The sequence below is a fragment of the Pezoporus flaviventris genome, unplaced genomic scaffold (assembly GCF_033815535.1).
Source record: "Pezoporus flaviventris isolate CSIRO_AGI_PZ_B2104156 unplaced genomic scaffold, CSIRO_AGI_Pfla_v1 ptg000141l, whole genome shotgun sequence".
Taxonomy (NCBI): Eukaryota; Metazoa; Chordata; class Aves; order Psittaciformes; family Psittacidae; genus Pezoporus; species Pezoporus flaviventris.
In genome coordinates, this window is record NW_026892689.1 from 424,197 (window position 1) to 445,106 (window position 20,910).

Sequence of the window (20,910 nt, forward strand, 5' to 3'; positions counted from 1 at the left end):
TGCTGCCTGAATATTTTAGATCAATACATAGCATAAAGCAAAGATCCAGGAAGTGTTTACTCAGCTATTTTTTATTTACACGACCCTATATTTTGATTGATAGAGGAATTGTTTGTATAGCGTTCATTGTGGCTTCTGGACAGACTATTAAAAATTAAGATTTTATAGTATGTTCTGGAAATGCTTGAAGCTGCATTATAAGAAATTACATTATATAATGTTAGAGACCAAGATCCAGTGTGCTACTAAATAGTTTTTCAGTGTTAGGTTGTATATTCCTTTTCACCCACCTTCTCCAGAACATGATTCAGAAGAAGCTGTTTTCTAACACTGTGATATTAAAAAAAAAAGGCAAAAAAAAAAGATCATGCTGATTTTTGAGGTCTTAGCACATAAATACAAAACGTGATTTCCTGAAAGTGCTGAAGATTTTTTTCTTTCCCGTGAAATGTTGTCTGCTTGATAATGGACTGAAAGTGTTGAGATAACAGCTGCAGGTAGTAATTTTCTTGGTTTGCTTTTGCAAATCAGTGCCCACAGACTACAGAGAGGAACTGCAATGGCCCACTGAAAGTTGCTTTCTATTGAGACTAAAAGCATTTTTCAAAATAATCTAATCAAGAATGTAATTGACACTGTGCTCCAGAAAAATTTACCAAGCAAACACAGGCCACCTTAAGGTGTGAAATTCTGTTTTGGGGGTCGTATTGTTTCAGGAGACTGGTCTCACCCCTATGCACAGGGAGGCACAATGTTCCTCAAACTGGCCAGCTTGGAGAGGAAAACACAACAGTTTGGACCAGGACCATGTATTCTTCTGATGCCAGTTAGACATCAGAGACTGCTCGTCCAAGGGCTGTAGCCCCCAAAAGCCACAAACAAAACCTAGCAGAGACAGAGCAGCACTTCATGCTGTTGAAGCTCTCCCCCAAAAAATTTGTTGAGAAACCTCTTTCCTAGTAATTCAGGTATTTGGCATTGTGTCTATTGATTTAGTGAAAGAACAGCACAACCTCCTCCCGGGAGCCTGCTGAAAGCATAATATAGGGAAAGTACAACATGTTTTGTATCTGCAAATTATTGTTTTGATAAGAAGCTCAGGTGTCACCACAGATATAATCTATTGAGTTTGAAGAAATACTATTTCTTTTTAAAAGCATGTTAGCATTAAAATGCAAGGGAAAGTAGAACATTGTTCAAGATTTGATAACGTGTGTAGAACAAAGTGAGATTCTTTCTCCAGATGACCAAATCAGAGTGGTTGTAAAGCATAGAAAGTAATTACTGAACCCTGGATTGTTTTTGAATCAAATATATTGGGTTTTTAAGTTATTTTTCCTGCACTATACTGTTTATTTTTTATTGTCACAACAGTAGAAGAAACTTCCTTTGCTGTTTCTTTTTTTCTTTTCTGTGGCTTGGTGATCAAGTTATTGATTACCCACTCATCCCCAAATCCTTTAATTTTTGCTCTGCAATTCACATTTTGATGACAAATAGGACCCTGGAATACCTATTTTCTTCAAAGTTCTTTCGGGAAAAGAAACAGTTTAAGTATTGTTCTTCCAGGTCATTCACAAGTATTACTTGAGGGTCCTCAAGCATGCAGGAATGTTTTACAGAATTTTCTTCTTTATTCTCATTTTAATACTGTGATTATGTGTTTACTGTTTTAATGTGTGATTTCAGATTGTTAAGATTCAGCAGTCTATCCATGTGTCCAGAGCTAGAGTAGAGAAAGAAAGGTCTTTTCTCCTTCCTTTAAACATATCTTCTCCTATGCCAAAACCCTGGGGGAGCAAGTCTGTGAATAGTGTTATTTGTCACAAGTATTAATAGTTCTAGGAAATTACTGTTTCATAATGAGCAGGTCACTGGAGTAACTCTGAGCAAATATGGGAAGAGTGAGTCAGGGGAAAAGGTACAGGGGAGGCAGAGAGGAGAAAAGAAAGAATCTGTATGATGTATTTCACTGGGATAGGTGGGGACAATGAATGAAGAACTTGCAAGGACATTGCAGAGCTCTGTATTTGTGGGGCATTTCAAATGTATAAATATAATTTGCATGAATTATGTCTTTTAAGGTGATAAGCACACAGTGACTTGGAATTTGTGGCCAAGTTAATACAGATCAGTACACAAGGGGCTTTGTTTTTTTTCTCCACAAAATGCATTGAAGTTCACAAACCCTAAGTGATCTGTGTTCACAGTTCCTTTGGGAGGAAAGGATGGCCAGAAACATCCAGTCCCTGTAGTTTCACAACAGATTGCTTGAAGATCCAAGGTTAAAATAAAAATGTATTAAAAATAGATAAAAAGAATTTGACCAAACTGGACTACAAAGTCAATTAAGGCTTGGTCCCCAAAATCAGTATCAGGGCTGGGGCATCTAGGATGGGTTCAGTACCTCCTGCCAGCTTCTCAGGAAGCTGAAGAGAGTTGGAGGAATTTGTTTTCAGAATCTGATTGTGAAAATCAGTCACAAAATACAATATTACCTTTTAAAAGAAACTTAAAAAAAATAAAGAGTCTACAGTCAGTGCTGTCTTACATCATGTTCTTATTTATTTTTTCAGTAATTTCGCTTACAAGTATGAGATCTGTAATGACTTCCAGAGGGTCTAAAAGGACATATTTCCTCAAAGATGAAACTAAACAGCAGAGATGTTGCTACAGTTATGCTCTAGTAGTATCCTGCTTTGCTTTCTCCATCAGTTATCTCCAAAAGGGTTAGTCAAGGATGGAGAGCACTGCAACACTGTCTCAATACTCAACACGCGTGGTGTTGTTATTTCCTTTCGGATATGTCAATACCATCAAGACACTCTATGATTCTTCTGGGCACTATCAACATCTTTATGCACAGTTGTATCCTAGCAGAGCATGTAAGGACAGAAAACAGAAGCATAGCCTGAGCCCTGGCACACATTTATAAACTATGATATACTAGACTGGTTACCTGCTGTTAGGACTTTGCTAAGTTTTTGTGCTTAGAAAACCTTTATTTTCTTCCTTCTCCCTCCTTTTTTTCCATGTACAATTCTTCCTATTCTTATGCTCTAGGAGGAAATTGGAACTGTGATTAGATATGCTAAATTACCTCCACCATAACTATGTATAATTTGCAGCATGTAGTTATTGCTGTTATTTTACAGGTTTATGTCTTATTTTAACCACATTAATGTTGGCTAGGTTTTAAAAATGTTTGTTGAAAGTAACTTTTGTAGTAACAGTAAGGAATATCAAATGGGGGTGGATGACATTAAAGCATATTGCTTTTTAATAATATTTTGGGTGAATAAATTGGATCCTTCTTTTAATAATATGCATCTTTTCCAATTATGATACTTATGATTTGCTCCATAATATTGGGCAAGCTGGAGAGGGGAAAGCTTAGTGCAACTCTGTCACTGGAATCAACTAGGGGATTTGCACCACATAAATGAACTATAAAAAAAGTTGGAAACAAAAAAAACTACGTGGAACAGTGCAATAAATAATAGCCTCTTTGCCATTGAGCAGATCTCAACCCTCTGATGCTGGGACTGCATTTAATGAGACAGTGCTATATATAGTGGTGCCCTTGTACTTGGAAAGGATCTTTTAGGCACTCACAAAATACACACAAAAGACACAACATGGTAACAGCTGAGGAGGGCAAGTAAAGCCTGTGCATGAAATATTAAAAATAACAATGCTTACCCGCTGTGAAGAGATGGCTTTCTATACTACTTTTCTGAGAAGTGGTTCCCATTTTACTTTGGTTTAACTAGTTGCTTTGTTACCTTGCACGCTCAGAAGTAATTGGTAGATTACTCAAAGAGGGTAGAATTATATTAGCTGAAAGGCACAAGTTCTTCCCTGTGAGGGTGCTGAGGCCCTGGCACAGGGTGCCCAGAGAAGCTGTGGCTGCCTCATCCCTGGCACTGTTCAAGGCCAGGTTGAACGGGGCTTGGAGCAACCTGGTCTAGTGGAAGTGTCCCTGCCTGTGGCAGGGGGTTGGAACTGCCTGTGGCAGGGGGTTGAGCTTTAAGGTCTCTTCCAACCCAAACCAGTCTGTGATTCTATGATAAGTTATTATTTAATGCTTTTTTACTTTTTTCATTCACCTTTTCTGGTGCAGCCAATTTTTTTCTGCTCCCTGCTTCAAGGTAAACTTGTCCTCTGGGGATGTTGACTGGGAACCCCCTGGCTCTGCTTCAACAGGTCTCCCCTCCCCTTCCTAGGGCGAGTAACAAAAAAAGTTTTAACAGTGATGGTCATTAATTGTTACTAGTGTTATCGCTTACTAATGTCAATACTGCAACTAATAAAGAGCTTGAGCCGTCTCCCTGCTGTGGAGAGCAATCTCAAACACAACCCTGGAAGGAGGGTGCTCGTTCAGGCTGTGCCATCCTCATTTGCCACAGAATCTTCCTTACTTTCCCTTTACATTATCAATAGGGATATCTCTCAGTTGCCTCCAGGTCCTGGAGGGAAATGCTTTGCATGCTACACACTTCAACCCTCTCCCATTTTGAGTGTGCCTTGTTAGTACTATATTAATATTTTCCATTCCGTACATTAGTGTTTTCAACCACATGGGAATCAAAAGGACTGAAGTCAATACAAAAGAGAATGAGATTTTGGGGATGAGATTTTGCAGCTGAGGCAGTGCAGTAGGACGCCTTTGTGGGAGCTCTGTGTTCAGGAGTGCTGTCTTCTCCAAAGCTCAGAGGCCATGCGTGACTGAAGCTCAGTATCTCAGGAGGAGGAAGAAATTCCCACAAAGTTTTGAGGCACTAACTTGCTAGCTGATTTCTGAACTCTTCTATCATAAAAAGTAAGCAAATTCAAAGGAAAATGCTGTTGTGTTTTTATATGTAAAGCAGAGGTTCTCAGGTGATTTTCAGTTTGAGGTTGCATTCAAGGTATTCAGATTTCCTCTCCTCCCTGAGAACCCTGGAGATCTTCTTACATGCTTGGTTTTGTACATGCTACTGTACAACCATGTAATAAAATGAATCTATTCCAAAGCATGGATTGGCAGAGTTCAACAGAAGGAAACATTAGAATAGCTATTAGGACATAAGTATTGATGTAAGTGACCAGTGTTACAACCATAGGCATGCCATGTGTTCTCTTAGCCCCCATGTCCATAACCAGAGAAAACACAGTAAAATTAACTATTTATTCATTTGGGAAGGAAGTGGTTAGCCAAAAGTAGAATTTGCAAGTTTTTTTTCTTCTAGAAGAAATCAGTGCTGTAGCTGGAAAACACGTGGCCATGTTTGTTCAGAAACTTTCTTTGAAGTTTGTTTTCACTATATGGCTGGGCTGAAAAAACAGGAGATTTTTTTTTTTATGTGTGCATATCTGTGCAATCCCTTTTAGCAAGCAGTGGACTGTAATCCTCAGTATTTTTTCCCTGGGCTACAATATCAGCAGTTGGTTTCTTGGCCTCCTACTACTGCTCTGACACATTTTAACACTGCAAGCATCTCACATAATAAACAGGAAAGGTTTCATCTCATGTGTGTATTGTGTAAGCTTAATTTTCATAGTAACTTCTGTTCTCTATTGTCACTCAAATTCCTGCTTGAATTCCACAAGAGATTTTGTGTTATAATTTTGTCTGAAATGACGGACAGTTGTTCTACCCACTATTTTTATAATTTTATGGGAAAATGATGGTGTATGTGCTTAATTCTGCTATTAGTTTTATTATGCTCTTCATATTAATGCTGTTTTGGCAGTGAGTTCCACCACTGAGTTTTGCACTGTGGGGAAAAAATTTTGCTTTACCTCTGCTGCCTTTCAAGTTCATGGAACATTTCTCTCTAATGCCTTATGAGAGTAATTAAGAGTCCCAATTTACTTTCTCTAAACCATTCATTATTTTGAATATCTTGATTATGTTAATTCATCTTCTGTGTAAATTAAAATGTCTTAGTCCTTTCTGTTGCTCATTATCTAATTTTTCCTCTTACAATGTTCATTATTTCAATAGCTCTTGTCTGCATTTTTTCTGGATCTGCTTTTTTATTTTTATTTTTTATCATGAATTTTATCCCATCAGGTTATATAATGGTGCTAGGTAAAGTTAAACCACTAGTGATAGTAATTAATCTAACCTTGTTTCAGTCCTCAGAAATTTGACATCACCTCCTTAAGTAATTCTGTCACCTATAAAATTGGCATCTCAACCTTCCATGTTATTGATTTAAATTAATAACATCAGGTTAAATTGATAACATCAGGTCTGATACCAAATTTTATGATAGTTTACTATCAATCTTTTGAAATATATCTTCTGTTTTACCTCTTTCTCCTTGCTTAGTTATTTTAGCTTTTTTTTTTTTTCCTTAGGAACAGTCTAAAGGATTCTAAGTATCACATAAATCTGCCTCTTTACAAAAACAAAACCAAACAAACAAAAAAAGATTTAATCTAATACAGTTACTTATTGCAGTCTCTTTGATAACTGTTGTGCAACAAAGTCTAAATGCCTCGTGTGTGTGCTTAATCTCAAGCTGCCTCTCTAGAACAGCGCAGCTGTTCCAGAGGAATGGCACCTGCTCTCTTCCATGATTCCTTTGGAAAAAGGTTAAATACAGTGTAACCTTCCAGCCAGTTGTTTCAGTGATAATAAAAATTTCACAGCCTTCTCCCTGTTTACTTAGCATCACTGTGTCCTAGATATGACAACGTGTGCAGATCCAGGAGAAATAATGAGATCTATGGAAAGCAGGCACACAGGAGAAAAAAAGACATTTAACAATGCAGCTTTATTCCCTGCTGTTGTTGGACTGCAAATGGGTACTGAGTTTGCAACCAAGGCTGAAAAGCATTTAAACTTTATTTGCTAAACAATAAATAATACAAAGACTGTTTGCAGAAAGCTGAAGAAGAGAACTGTCATTGGATTCTTGCACTGTGGCTGGTGGTTGATGCTTTTCTGAGTGCCACTAAAACAAGTTGTGAATCTGGGAGAGGGGGAGAGGGAAAATCTTTTAAATTGTTTTGGGTTTGGGGTTTTTGGTTGGTTGGTTGTTTTTTTAGTATTGAGGCCTATAGGAATAAAATAGGTTATTCTAAACAGACTGCACCTTGTTAGACATCATGCACTATACAACACGCTCAATTAGAGGGCAGTGGTGGAGTTGGAGAAACAGGAGGTGGCACAGAAAGCAGGCATCTGCAGACATCTTGTGCCAGCAAACCTTTGAAGCTGATGGCATCTTACACTGATCTCTGGCTTTTGTGAAAAATGTCAGGAAAGGATCAGGGATTTAGGAAGTGAGAGACGGTCTCCAATTCTCTTTACAATTTCCTGTTTTCTTTCCTGAAAATAATTCCATGTTCACATGGGTCCTCTTCAAACAGGGACACATCATGGCTTGCATCTTTCTACAGCTTTCCTACAGCTTTTCCACATCTTTCTACAGCTGTTCCTCACAGACTGGAAGGGACCTTAAAGCTCATTTAGTTCCAACCCACTGATACGGGTAGAGACACCTTCCACTAGAGCAGGTTGCTCCAAGCCCCATCCAACCTGGCCTTGAGCACTACCGGGGATGGGGCAGCCACAGCTTTTCTGGGCAACCTGTGCCAGGGCCTCAGCACCCTCACAGGGAAGAACTTCTGCCTAAGATCTCATCTCAGTCTCCCCTCTGTCAGGTTAAAGCCATTCCCCCTTGTGCTGTCCCTACAGCCCTTGTCCAAAGCCCCTCTCCAGGTTTTTGTAGCCCCTTTTTGGGCACTGGAGCTGCTCTAAGGTCTCCCAGAGCCGCCTCTTCTCCAGGGTGAACCAGCCCAGCTCTCTCAGCCTGTCTCCAGAGCAGAGCTGCTCCAGCCCTTGCAGCATTCCTGTGGCCTCCTCTGGACTCATTCCAACAGCTCCACATCTCTCTTGTGTTGGGAGCCTCTGTCCCTTTTTCAAGCTAAATGCTGTTGGATACTCCTTTTGTTCATTCTAGATTCAGTCTTGTTTATTCATTTGCTTAATGCCTGATATCAATTGAATTATTGAGGGACACCTCACACTAAACCATGTCACCCAAGGCTCTGTCCAACCTGGCCTTGAACACCGCCAGGGATGGAGCATTCACAACTTCCCTTGGCAACCCATTCCAGTGTCTCACCACCCTTACAGTGAAGATCTTCTTCCTTATATCCAATCTAAACTTCCCCTGTTTAAGATTTAACCCGTTACCCCTTGTCGTATCACTACAGTCCCTAATGAAGAGCATTCCTATAGGCCCCCTTCAGATACTGGAAGGCTGCTATGAGGTCTCCACGCAGCCTTCTCTTCTTCAGGCCGACCAGACCCAATTTCCTCAGCCTGTCTTCATACGGGAGGTGCTCCAGTCCCCTGATCATCCTCGTGGCCCTTCTCTGGACTTGTTCCAACAGTTCCATGTCCTATCACTACAGTCCCTAATGAAGAAATAGTATCGTCTGTGATCCAGTGTATGTCCTATGTCATGGGTGGTCAAGTTAATACTGCCTGAAGAACAACAAATTTCCTGCCTTTTATATTTTTTTTTCATCTGCCATTCCATAATTACAGCAATCATCTGGATTTTGTACTTGATTTTAACAATGCATTCCTTTCCTTTTTCCTTCTACAGCATCTCCATTCATAATCAGTTCAACTTAGCAAGTTTCATTATTCATTTCTTAAAAGTAAATTCACCAAAGTTGACTGAAGACAAGGTCTGGTAGCTTCTTCTACAATGTATTTTATTGTAAAGTAACAGATACCACAATCAAAATTTTGCTTTAGTTACATTTTTTTCCGAAAAAAAAAGAGGTATGCATCTGTGTACATATTTGCCTTTTTCTTTTCAGCATTGCAGATTGTGTACACTACCAGAATGTGTGTACCTCTTAAAATGTTATCAGTCAGAGTGTCATTTACTGTGGTCCAGCATATATAAGTGCTTTTTTTTTTTCTTCTAAGACATTAGTTTGCTGAAGTGGATTTGAAATGAATGTAGAACAGACTAATGTAGTCTGTTAGACATTAAACCAGCACTGTTTCTATTACCCTTCACTGTGATTTTGTATATTCATGGACTCATCCTGTCTTCACTAGATGGCTCAGCTTTAGATCTTGTTCAAAATCTCAGTAGTTCCTAATAAACAAAGTGGGGCGGGTTTTTTTTTCCTATATTTCAATAAAATAAGAACACAGTGGAGTCTTTTCAGGTTTTTTTCTGGATTTTCTCCAAAAGGACCCTAGAATTCTTGGCTCACTCTTCACTCCCACCTACTGTTCCCCCAGAATATTTGCAGGGTTATTTTCTGTGTGCTACTTTTTTCTTCCCTTTTATATTGTTTTGCCTCAAATACCAAACTATTTTTCTACACTATATAATTTTCCAAAAGCACAGCTTGAACATTTATGCAGGGGAATTATATATAAAAAAGGAGTGTTTTTTAAAAGCTTCCTTTCTTTCTTCAATTTATTTACATTTGATAGATTTCTTGAATAATTGTAACTGCTGTTTGAAACATGTATTTATGTATGCATTGTCTTTGGATCATCACTTTGTTTTTCCTGTTGTAAACACGGTAGGCTTTCTTCTGAGCTGAAGTAGCAGAGCTAGTGATAGGAAGAGCACACTCCCCCTCCTGAGGGGAACTCTTCATGTTAACTCTGCAGTAGAAGTCTAAGTCTGGAGTACTGAATCATCTTTTAGATCATAATTCAACTTCTTCCAATGGCTCTTCTCTTGGCAGTTCATATAGTGGTGGTGACAATTCTGAGGTTTCTGAGGTGACAGTTCTGTAGTCCAGCATTAGAGATGCAGGTATTTTGGCAGCAGAAGCAGTTACAGATGCTGTTGCTTAGGCTTCCCAGGTCTGGTTGATAAGTTAGTGTAAAATCGTTATCTCTGTTTGTTTAGGTGATGACTTACTTATATAAAAATTATAAGATCATAATATCCTGTCAACACAGGGCTGGGAAACTTCCAGAGACAGTAGAGTAAATCTAAATGCAGACTTTGGTGCATAGATAATGTCCTAGCCCAGTATGGAGTTACTTTGAATATTCAGTTTCTGCCCAAATGCACGTTTATCATTACTGTAATTTTTACAAAGGGAAAATTAAAATTATGTTCTACATACACTAATACATCAAATTTAACTTTTACACCTGATACATTCAAGCCAATGTACTTCAGAACTGCAACAGAAATTTTAAACAACTCTTAACTCCAGCAGAACTCCATAATCTTCTTTTTATATCAATCAGTGTCAGCTGTATGGATATTTTTTTTTGAAAGATAAATTTTTAGGCTACTTTAAACTTTCAGAACAGAGCACTGCATTATTTTGATGAGGCTCTTGATGGTAACAACTGGACAACAAATATGTGTGGGTATGATTTAGATAAGCATCTCAAAAATTCAGGTGTTTCACTAACTGCAGTCTTTCATCATTCCCTTTCCGGTTTCTCTGGCCTCTTGCCCCCACCTGAATACAGAATTTTTTAGTAGCTGGTATGACTTGATCTCGCCCCACTTTCCTTCCAGGCTCTTCCATAGCAGGGCTGTTCTTATTTAAAATAACTCTTTCTCATGAAACTATCAGGATCATTCTTTATGTTAGTATTATTAGAGCTTTGAGATTTAACTTTTCAATTTGTCATCCCTCACATATGTATCACAGAACCTAAAGAGCTGAATTAGTGAACACATTCATTTCAGTTTTGCAGTCAGAACAGATAGAGATAAACACTGTTAAGAGCTACAGAAATTTACAAATCCAACTGGAAAATCATGGCCAAAGTTTGCTCATTAGTAGAACTTCAGGACTGTATTCTAAATTAGGTATTGCAAAAAAACTGCTGGACAATATACAAAGATTTCTTTCATAGCTTCTGTTTGATGACATTGATGTGGCTGGATAAAAGAGGAATATTACTGCGATCACTGTCGAGCACCATTTTAGTTCTGTCTCACATAAAGAAAGAAACTCTCTCTTCCCTTGTTTAAATATAGCATAGCAGGGTGAAGGGGAGGGAGAGGGAAAGAGGCAGCTGAGAGAAAAATTTCAAGTTTTTCAAAGATGAACATAAAGTAGATGAATCTGATGGATTCTCATTACCCCAAAGCTTACTCCCACAGTGCCTTAATTCTTTGTTTACTTCCCAAATAATGTCAAGAAAAGCAGGGCATTATTTAGCATTGTTGACTTTTTGCACATGAACGTGTCACCATGAACAAACAAGCTTTCACCTTTTTCAAGTGATATATTTGTTTAGCGTATTTAATAAATGAACACTTCATAAAGGTTTAGCATTAGCTAAAAAGTTATCACACAAGGAAAATTTAAGTTCTTGTTTCCCCCCACTAGATGGCCCTTCAATGAAATGTCGTGTAATTCTATTAACTCTGTTATATTCATACTTCTGTGTTTCTACTGGAGTGTTATCTTTAGAGTATTAAAATGTGCAGTGGAGACATCAAGAAGCAACACGTTTAAACAGCATTGGGCAATACTCTGGAATGTAGCAGGGAGAATGAAAAAATAAAAAGCATTGGCAAAAAAAATATCTCCATTTAATAAGCATTTATGTAAGAATTGACATTAAAGTGTTTCTTTGCTTTGTAATAAGCTTGTGATATCTTCTTTTCCCATAGAATTATTACTGTAGCTCTTGACCTTTTTTTTTTTTTCTGATTTTACATATATGTTCTAGCACTGCAGCAGTTCATTACACATGAAAAAGTCTAATTTGTTACATAGGTGGTAGTGCCAAAAAGTCACAGAAGGTTAAAAATGATTTTTATCAACTCCTAGTGTTATGTTTGAGGAAGAACAGATTGTTGTAATATTCATGCTCACAGACATGGTGTCTTCATAAACAGTGAATCTTCAGTGTTTCATCCTCATGTTTATATGGTTTCTATTGTGCCTACTTTCTGATGTTTTAAATACGGAATGCTTACCAGACAATAACATTTTAACACTTCTTTCTTTAAAAATCATGACCACAAACATTATTTTTCTTTGTAAAAACAACTTTTTTTAATAATTATATGTCTTTCTCCGTATTTTAAAATCTCCAGGCTAATTTCCATTCAGGCATAAGCAATTATTTTGAGACCTATTCTGCATGCACACATAAAGACTTATGTTAGCAGGTAGACTTCAGAGATGACATATTGAGCATTTGTAAACAACTGATAGTGTCTTAAAAATGTGGTGACAGAAGGTGGGGTGCCAGGTAATATAGAATCAGGGGATGATTTGGGTTGGAATGGACCTTAAAGCTCATCCAGTTGCAATCCCCTGCCATGGGCAGGGATGCCTTCCACTAGATCAGGTTGCTCCAAGCCCCATCCAGCCTGGCCTTGAACACTGCCAGGGATGAGACAGCCACAGCTTCTCTGGGCAGCATGGGTAAAAGTGAAGCCCACAGTTGCAAAGCTCAGTTCTGGTTATGTATGTAACCCTTGCATTTGATATCCAGTGTTAATTGGTGCCAGCATTGTACGGTAGCCTCCTCCCTGTGTTCCATTTCAGGATGGTATGAGTACCAGCCAGGCCTTCCCTTTTGCTGGGGGCAGAATATAAGCTGGTAACTGTCTGCCTGGCATGCTGTCAGTAACTGTTCAAAATAACTGAAAGAGTTACAGGGTGGCTTACTGAAAGAGTGAAAACTTGTAAATCAGTAAGGTCCCACAGAAAGGTTTCAGTGTCTCCAAGAGTCTTCCTGTATTTTTTCAATTAAAAAAACTAAAAGGTGGCAAGACTAGATGGTTATCCACAAGTGGCCACCTTTGAGACAGAAGTGCAATCAAAACATGATCTTCTCAGTTGCTTATCAACAGAATGGAGGAGGTCACCTGATGCACTTTTCCAGATCCTGTAACCCATTCAGCTTTTCTTCATGATAACACTTCTACAGTTAGCTTTAAAACAGCAATATCATTCTGACCTCTCTCCATAAAATAATGACTTACCTGAGTATCCATCATCAGATTTAAAGCCTTTTGATAGGGGTTCAGAAGACTTGGAGGACATCAAATGTGTCCAGAGCAGGAATAGTGTTGGCTTGCTATCTTCTTCTTAGTGACCTTCTCAGGAAGCAGAGGTTATAGTCTGGGAGGTAATAGCTGGGGCCATTAATCCCCAGTGACAGGTTTTTGAGCAGTGGCCAGACCGCAGGACATTATTCAACAGTTAGTATCTACATGCCCTTTCTGGGAGGTACTAATGAATCCTGACAGTAAAGGGCTAAGGCATTTCGTACCAACACTTGTGAGTCTACTTTGTGAGCCTCCATAGGGAAGTCTACCAGGATGTTGCAGCCCTGCGTGTGGCTAAGATTCATTCTGGGGGATGACATAGGTGCCTATGTATGCACTCTGCTTTGGTGGCCAATTATTAGTTGAAATAATCTGCAGTGTTTCCTCATAGAAGCAGCATTCTTGTATTCAAGTAATAATGATCTACAACTTTATTATGAAAGGAGTTCCTCACAGATAGTTGTGGGGCTATACTTGCGTGGCCATAGGTAGTCTAGCATGACAGAAGCAAACCAGTCTGTCAAGAGTGTATGTGTCTTCTGTGGCCAAGTGACAGGAGCACAGCATGTACAGCATTTCAGGTGAACACTTTTGCTCTCAGTGGTGGCTTCATATCCTCTCTGTACCTATCATATCTTAGTCTGGACTCATCTCAGTTGCTTTTGATTGTGCAGAGATGCTCCATCATACCAGCTTGGTCAATGAAGGATGTTGCCAGAAGATCCATCTGGATCCTTTGTCTTTCCCAGACAGCATCTCCTAAAGATTTCAAAATGTCCTTCTATTCTTGAAACTCTCCTGTTACTTCATTTTTATGATCTGTGCCTTTCTCTTAAACTTAGCAGTTATTAGTAGGACAGTTACCCACCATAAAATGTTCAGAGTTTTATTCCCTGTACTAAAAATGTCTCCTTTCACTTAAAGCTCTTTTTCTTGCTGGTGTAATTCCATCAACTTTGTCAAAGTTCACTTTTTGAGTCTGGCTGGTGTGGTTTAAGCTGAACCCAGGACACTGGATTATATATTTCTTCTGTCTTTTGAAAAGTTTTTTTTGTAAATGCACCTTAACTTGGAGAAAAGAGAGGTTTTGGGGTTAGAGGTATAATCCTTTCCTAAATCACCCTATTTTACCATGGGTTTGGAACCATAGTCCACTGCATAGAGACTCACACAACATGGGTTGTATTCAGGGTTTCATGTGAATTAGCTCCTCAGTCAAGAGCAAGTCATCTACTCTGTTTTACTTTGTTTTCACCAAAGGTAAAATATGATTATAGCTGAAAATCAGTTAAGTATTATTATTGGAGTTATTATTATATACAAGAGTTAAGTATTATTATTGGCCAAGCACTATATCAATCTGTAATCTACCATTTCCTATGAAGGAGGAGAGGATGCGGTCTCAGACTTTGTTTTTGGTTCATTCCCTTTTGTAAATTCAAGTCAGTCTATCAACATCAATTTGACTTTGCTTTCACAGTTTATGCTTAAAGCCATCCCTTAGCAAACATCTTGCTTTTCAGATACTTTAAGCCTACTGCAAACAAACAAATCATGGAAATTAAATAGTAATAATGCTGTTGTTAGCTTTGTATAATAAATTTTATCCACTATTTAAGTAGCAATTATTTCCAGAAACTTGGCATTCTAGCCATACAAATTATGAAATTTATTCCAGATGCAGCCCATCTTTCTTTGGAAAGGGAATACCAGTAGTGTTTGAAAAATGGATTATTAAGAACTTTGGTTTGCTCAAAGAGGCACATATGTTCTATTTCCTAACACAGCATCTTTCTGGGAGAAAGTAAGTACAGGTTTTCCCTAGCCCAGATTACTTTTTTCCACAAATCTTTGGATCAGCAAATAAAAAACAGCTAATAGTTGTGGGGCATGTGGAATTAGTTTAAGTAAATCCAAACCCTGATCCTTCTGACCATCCCCTCTGTCCTCTGTTTTGTCTATTCCTGCCTCAGAGTATGTAAAAAAATTTTCTTTAAGCTCAGAAGGTGCAGGAGAGAGGGGGTGGATATAGTGATTCTTTCTCTGTCTCCTTCTGTCTTTGAGGTTTTTGTAGGGTTCTTTTGGGGAATGATTTAAAACAGATGTATTTTTTGAAAAGTATTAGTCTGTCTTGTAAAAATATTTGTAAAGAAAAACAGTATCAGGATGTCTGAATGTAATCCCAGTTGAGCTCTGGAGATGTCACAAAGAGAACTTGTTTCATCACAGCGACATAGCTCTTTTGTCACACAAGTTAATTACAAATCAAGATAACTTTACAGAAAGGGCAGAATCTGTTAAGTGAAAATGAAGGGGCAAAGTGTATAGTATTTGAAAAGCAGAAAAATACCTGTGCTTTCTGTATGGTTTATTGTTCACTTCTGCTGTATGAGAAAACAGTTTATTTTCATGTTTCTCCAGTACTGGAACGATGTGTTTTACATGAAGGAATAGAACAAGTATCTCTTTCAAATGAAATATGCTGGGTATATGCTGCACCTCTTTAGAAGCTGTATACCTGAGGACAGTAATAGTGCCATTCCAAGGCTTCAAGCATGTAACAAATATTAAGGAAATAACTTCACAAATTATTCAGTGTTGCTGTGCAGCACTGGATGGAGTTGTTGATATCAAGTGTTGTGGTTATGGTCATCCTCAAAAAAAAAAAAATATTTCTTATGGTATCAATAAGTATTAATCTTAATGTAGAACATAAGCTCTTTCATGTTGCCTGAGAAACTGGTGTTTTTTTCTGAGTCTGAAGTGTTTGGGGTCTTAAATTATAATCAGTCATTAGAAGTAGTTCTACCATCTCTCTCTGTTTCATGATTGTATATTTTAGTCTATGTTCTGTAGCTAAACACTTCCAACATTTTCACAAGAAATCTTGACAACATAGTCGCAGAACCAGCGTTGCTGAAGTAACTTTAGATGATTAAACACTAAATGATGTTTTTCTCAGCTGATCTGGTTTATTAAGATGGAAAAAATGGCAACAATAAAAGTGAACCAATATATTGTCTGCATCAGGAGAAGAAAATAAAAATGAAATGCAACATATGCTAATTTCTTTCCTGCTGGACTTTGGGGTCAGTTACAGAGACTGTTGTGTGGTTTGTGATGGCAAAATGTTGAACAACTTTTTTATCAAATATTTTGCTAATCTTGAAATATTTATTTTCCATTTCTTATTTTGAGAAAACACTAATCATATTCAAACTAGATGCAGTAATATAGCATCAATCCATTGGAAAAGTTGAACATAAATTTTTGACATACGTGGAATCTGATTAAAAAAATGGAGTGAAATTGTCATTTTTTTCCCATGGTGATGCTTCATTTTAATTCCATGTAACACAATGTTTTGTTGAGAGTGCTGTTGGCTCTGTGTGGATTTGATGCTACAGCCTTTATAAGCTTAGAAATAGAATAGCTTTCTGAGGAAAAATTAACAGGTCATCGGAGCAGGACAAAGCCCAGTTGAGGAATGGTCCACGGGGTACATTGATGTACCCAGGGAGCAGATTGCTGGGTTCTTCCAAGATGCAAAGTCTGCCTGAGTTGGCAGTAAGAAGGACAAAGACCCCAGAAAACATCTTAATGAGGGTGGTTCCTGCTTTTGAGGGACAAATGGTCATTCTGTTTATGAAAAAACCTCTCAGAAATCCTTTATAAATTTAACAAAAATGAAATTACAGTTAGACTTTTACATTAACATACATTGATGGCTTTGTAAATTAAAAGCCAATAGTGTATAGAATACCTGGGTAAGTAAGGAGATAATTAAATTACTTTCTACTATGATACCTCCCCTACATTTTTCATTTTCTCCATGGCTGAGATGTTATATGCTTTTGCAGCATGGGCTGAGGTAACCATATTGTAAAGGCAGTTGGAGTTTCATCTCCTATGTATTTCCTGCACAGTGGCACTTGAATAATGAGAGAGAAAGCAAGTATGCTCAACAGCCAAGCAGAAAGGTAGAACAAATGATGATGGGGGTCATGGGTACATCTGACAACTTAAACACAGAATGGAGCCAAAGGGGATCATCCCTGTAAGAGCTGCGGTGTTTCTGGGTTCTCACTCAGTGCCTCCCACAAGGAATGTACATTTTCCTGGTGCGTACAGCAGCACAAGGACCAGCATTTTGACAAACTGCTCCCATTCCATCTTCTGTCTCTTACGACTTGAAAGGGTGCACAACATAGGGGGTTTGCACCTTCAACATGTTCATAAGCCACACACCTGGCTTATTGAAATACATGTTTAGAAACTAATGCAGTGACACAAATACACAAGAAAACAATTTCTGGTAACCAGGTTTTACAAATTACTTCTAGATGAATATGTAACATGTGCATTTTTGAAACTTAACTGATGGATACATGGTCCTTTTCCTACAGTCAGAATTTTTTTTATTCAACTAGGTTTATTTTTTTCTTTAGGACAGTGAAAAAAAAGGATTTATGAATAGACTTTATGCCATCCAAGAGGTGTGTATCAGTGTCCAGAATATCCTTGATGAAGTGGCTTCCTTCGGAGAAAGAATCAAGAAGTAAGTGCTGACACAGGTGCTGTATTGCTCTCCAAAACTATTCATACTGTTTTCCAGCTGAAGTACCAAGTGTACCTTTAGTACGCTTTAGTACCTTTAGACCTTTACTCCTTTTTATTTTGTGGGGAACTCCAATTTTGGATGATACGTTGTTAAAACTCATCTATTTTTCCTTTGCTTTGTGGATGCCCTCAATTAATGAAAATCCTGTCATATTAATTTTGTAACTTAGAAATGCAGAAACTGGGGGAAAGAAAATTATAAAGAAGGCTTTGAAGTAAAACAGAAACTTGCTGTGAGACCTAACAGTAGTTATTTAAAAGTAATAATAAATAATGCAGCTTTGATAATGGAATTAAGCAGAGCTGAATAGGGGTTTCAGATTTTAAGGATGTACATATGTATGTTCAGTTGCTGGAAGTATTGGCAAAATCTTTTCTTCTAGAGTATTTGTAATTTGTAACACTTTATACCTGATATACAAGCATTACCAATAAATTTAGGCCTTAAGCAGGATTGGTTCTGAGATTTACCACAGGAAGTTTGGTGTAGTTTTGTCATGGTCAGTGAACAGCAGTGTAACATTTATTACTGGAGGTCAGGAAGGGTCCAGAAAGATGTCTTCCAGCTATCATCTGTGACGCTGGCTTTCTGGGGCTCAAAAGCCAAGAGTGTCTCATCCTCGGTGGGTGAGGTATCAGGAGGAGCATGTTCACAACCACCTTTCCAGTGCAGGTAGAGGAGCCAGGTAGAGAGTTGAAAAGGGAGCCGTGCTGTTAGAAAACCTCCACAAGAGGCTTTGCTGTAAAGCTTCCACTGGTGCACGCAGCACATCTTACAGGAGAGTTAAAGCCATGTGCTGGCTTCTTCTGGGTGAGACCTAGCAGTGTGAGGCACCTGTCTCATCCACTGCTGGTGCCATCTGCAGCACACTGGTGTCTCACACCTCTGAGACCATAGCCTGTGGAAGGAGTGTGGCCCCCAAATAAGTTCCAACTTGTGGAAGTGAGTTTTAGAAACTTGATGGATGAAGGTCAGCCTATAGGAAACATGAGGATCATCTGTCTTGCTGTTCTGCCTGATTTTTTTCCTTCCAAATCTATCAACAATAGCAAGCATATCAGGATTCAAGAAGAGGTTGCTGGTTTTGCTTTTAAGAGCAAAGTCCCTAACAGGAAAGCCTCGGAAGCATTCCCATGGGGACACTTGCAGACAGCCGTGTTCACAGCAGCACAGGCAGGTGCAAGCACATTATATTGCATTACTTTTCCAGGCAAGCAAAATGAGCCTGCATCTGAAATAAGTCTTTTATCAAAAGGCTGTTCATGGAAGTTGTCTTGATAATTAAGTTTTTCTAATTGTGCATTTTGGAAGTAGGTCCTGTTCTATTATATACCAGATGAGAGCAACAGAATTTTCTAAACTGAGTGAGACCAAATCTTCCTATAAATCTTTGTAATTTGTTCCTAAAACTATAATGGGAAACCTGTACTGAGTGCTGTGCTAACACAGCACATAAGGAGGTTTGCTAAGTGAGGAGCCAGTATTCCCACACATGGCGTGTCTGTGATCCATTGCACAAAGCCGAGTCACAGGAACATGAGCAGACCCTCAACCTTCTGTTCATCCCAAATGCATGCAGAAGAGGGGAAAAGAGCAGGTGTCCCCTGAGGAGAAAGGGAATGATCCTGCACCAAGTGACACCAACATAATGTTCACTCTGGAGACATGTCAAAATTGCCAGGGAGAAAAGAAGACAAATAAACACAGGAAGCCAGAGCTCATTATGAAAAATATGGCTAGCAATTCAGATAATTGCAGTTATTCAGCCAGAGAATCCAAAATAATGTAATCACACTGATTGGGCATGTAGCTAGTGATAATACTTTAAAGAGTATCATCAGACTACTTAGAGCCAAAGCCACATTTTCCTTCTGGATAAATGTCATGCAACACTTTTGACATGGTGGTGCCTTCATGGAACAATCCCATTGAGCCAAGCTCTCTTTAACCAGTGTTCCCGTGGGACATATATATAAATTGGCCATCTGGCCTCCCTCTCCTTCTGTACACAGAGGTTGGAGAGCCACAGTGTGGCTCTTTCAAGATTCCTCAGCTTTCAGTTCCTCTCTGCCACACCTCAGACTCTCTAAAGTGAGCTGATCACAGTGTAGAGATTGGGAACCTTGATGAGGATGTTTTTTTCTGGGGCTTTCTTGGAAAGGCAGTGTCCTGAAACTCTGATGGGATCCCAGTTCTTTTCCTTTATCCATAAAGAAATAATATTTCTTTTATTTCATCTAGAAGATAAAGCTTTTCCTTGCAGTGTACTTTATCTTATTCCACTCCCTCCTTTTCTTCCTTCTTCTGTCATTTTTCTCCATTATTTTTTTTCCCCACTCAAAGTTGTTTTATTTCCTTCTTTCATTCAGTGCTTTTGCATTATGTCTGTCTTCAGGACAGACTGTTCTGCACTCTCCTTTTCCCTAACCCTCTCCTTCTTGGGTGCATGGATGAATTACCAGCTTTGCATGCCCACATACTTGCCTTTTCCTGAACGTACCCCCAAGACAGAAGCGGACATGGCCAGGAAGTGCATGTAAATGTCAGGCAGAGGGGAAGATACCTGCTCAGACTAACTGCTTTCACTTTCCTTACAATAAATCAAAGTAAAGATAAGGCAGTGTGCACTTGAGCCCAGAAACCCACCATGTGCTGGGCTGCATCCCCATAGAGGGAGCAGCAGGTCAAGGGAGGTGATTCTGTCCCTCTACTGAGCTCTGGGGATACCCCCCCCACTGCAGTACTGTGTCCAGCTGGGACCTGCTGGAGAGAGTGCAGCGCAGGGCAATGAAGATGATTAAGGGAGTGGAGCATCTCCCTTATGAGGAAAGACTGAGGGAGCTGGGTCTCTATAGTTTGGAGGAGACTGAGGGGTGACCTTATTGGTGTATATAAATATATAAAGGGGGAGTGTCACGAGGATGGAGCCAGGCTGTACTCAGTGGCAAACAATGATAGGACAAGGGGTAATGGGTACAAACTGGAACACAAGAGGTTCCACTTAAACTTGAGAAGAAACTTCTTCTCAGTGAGGGTGACGGAACACTGGAACAGGCTGCCCAGGGAGGTTGTGGAGTCTCCTTCCCTGGAGACATTCAAAACCTGCCTGGACACATTCCTGTGTAACATTATCTAGGTGTTCCTGCTCCGGCAGGGGGATTGGACTAGATGATCTTTCGAGGTCCCTTCCAATCTCTAGCATACTGTGATACTGTGATACAATACATGGAGCTGTTGGAGTGAGTCCAGAGAAGGCTACGGAGA

At 39.0% G+C, this 20,910-nt stretch overlaps 1 protein-coding gene across 1 annotated transcript in view; it reads left to right on the top strand.

The window, feature by feature from the left end:
• The window catches only part of MCTP1 (multiple C2 and transmembrane domain containing 1), a 259,309-nt gene that overhangs the window by 229,735 nt on the left and 8,664 nt on the right, over positions 1-20,910 (top strand). Inside the window, exon 18 of the mRNA XM_061479092.1 lies at positions 17,474-17,583. Within this exon, the coding sequence (XP_061335076.1) occupies positions 17,474-17,583 (110 nt within the window). The remainder of the gene's footprint in view (positions 1-17,473; positions 17,584-20,910) is intronic.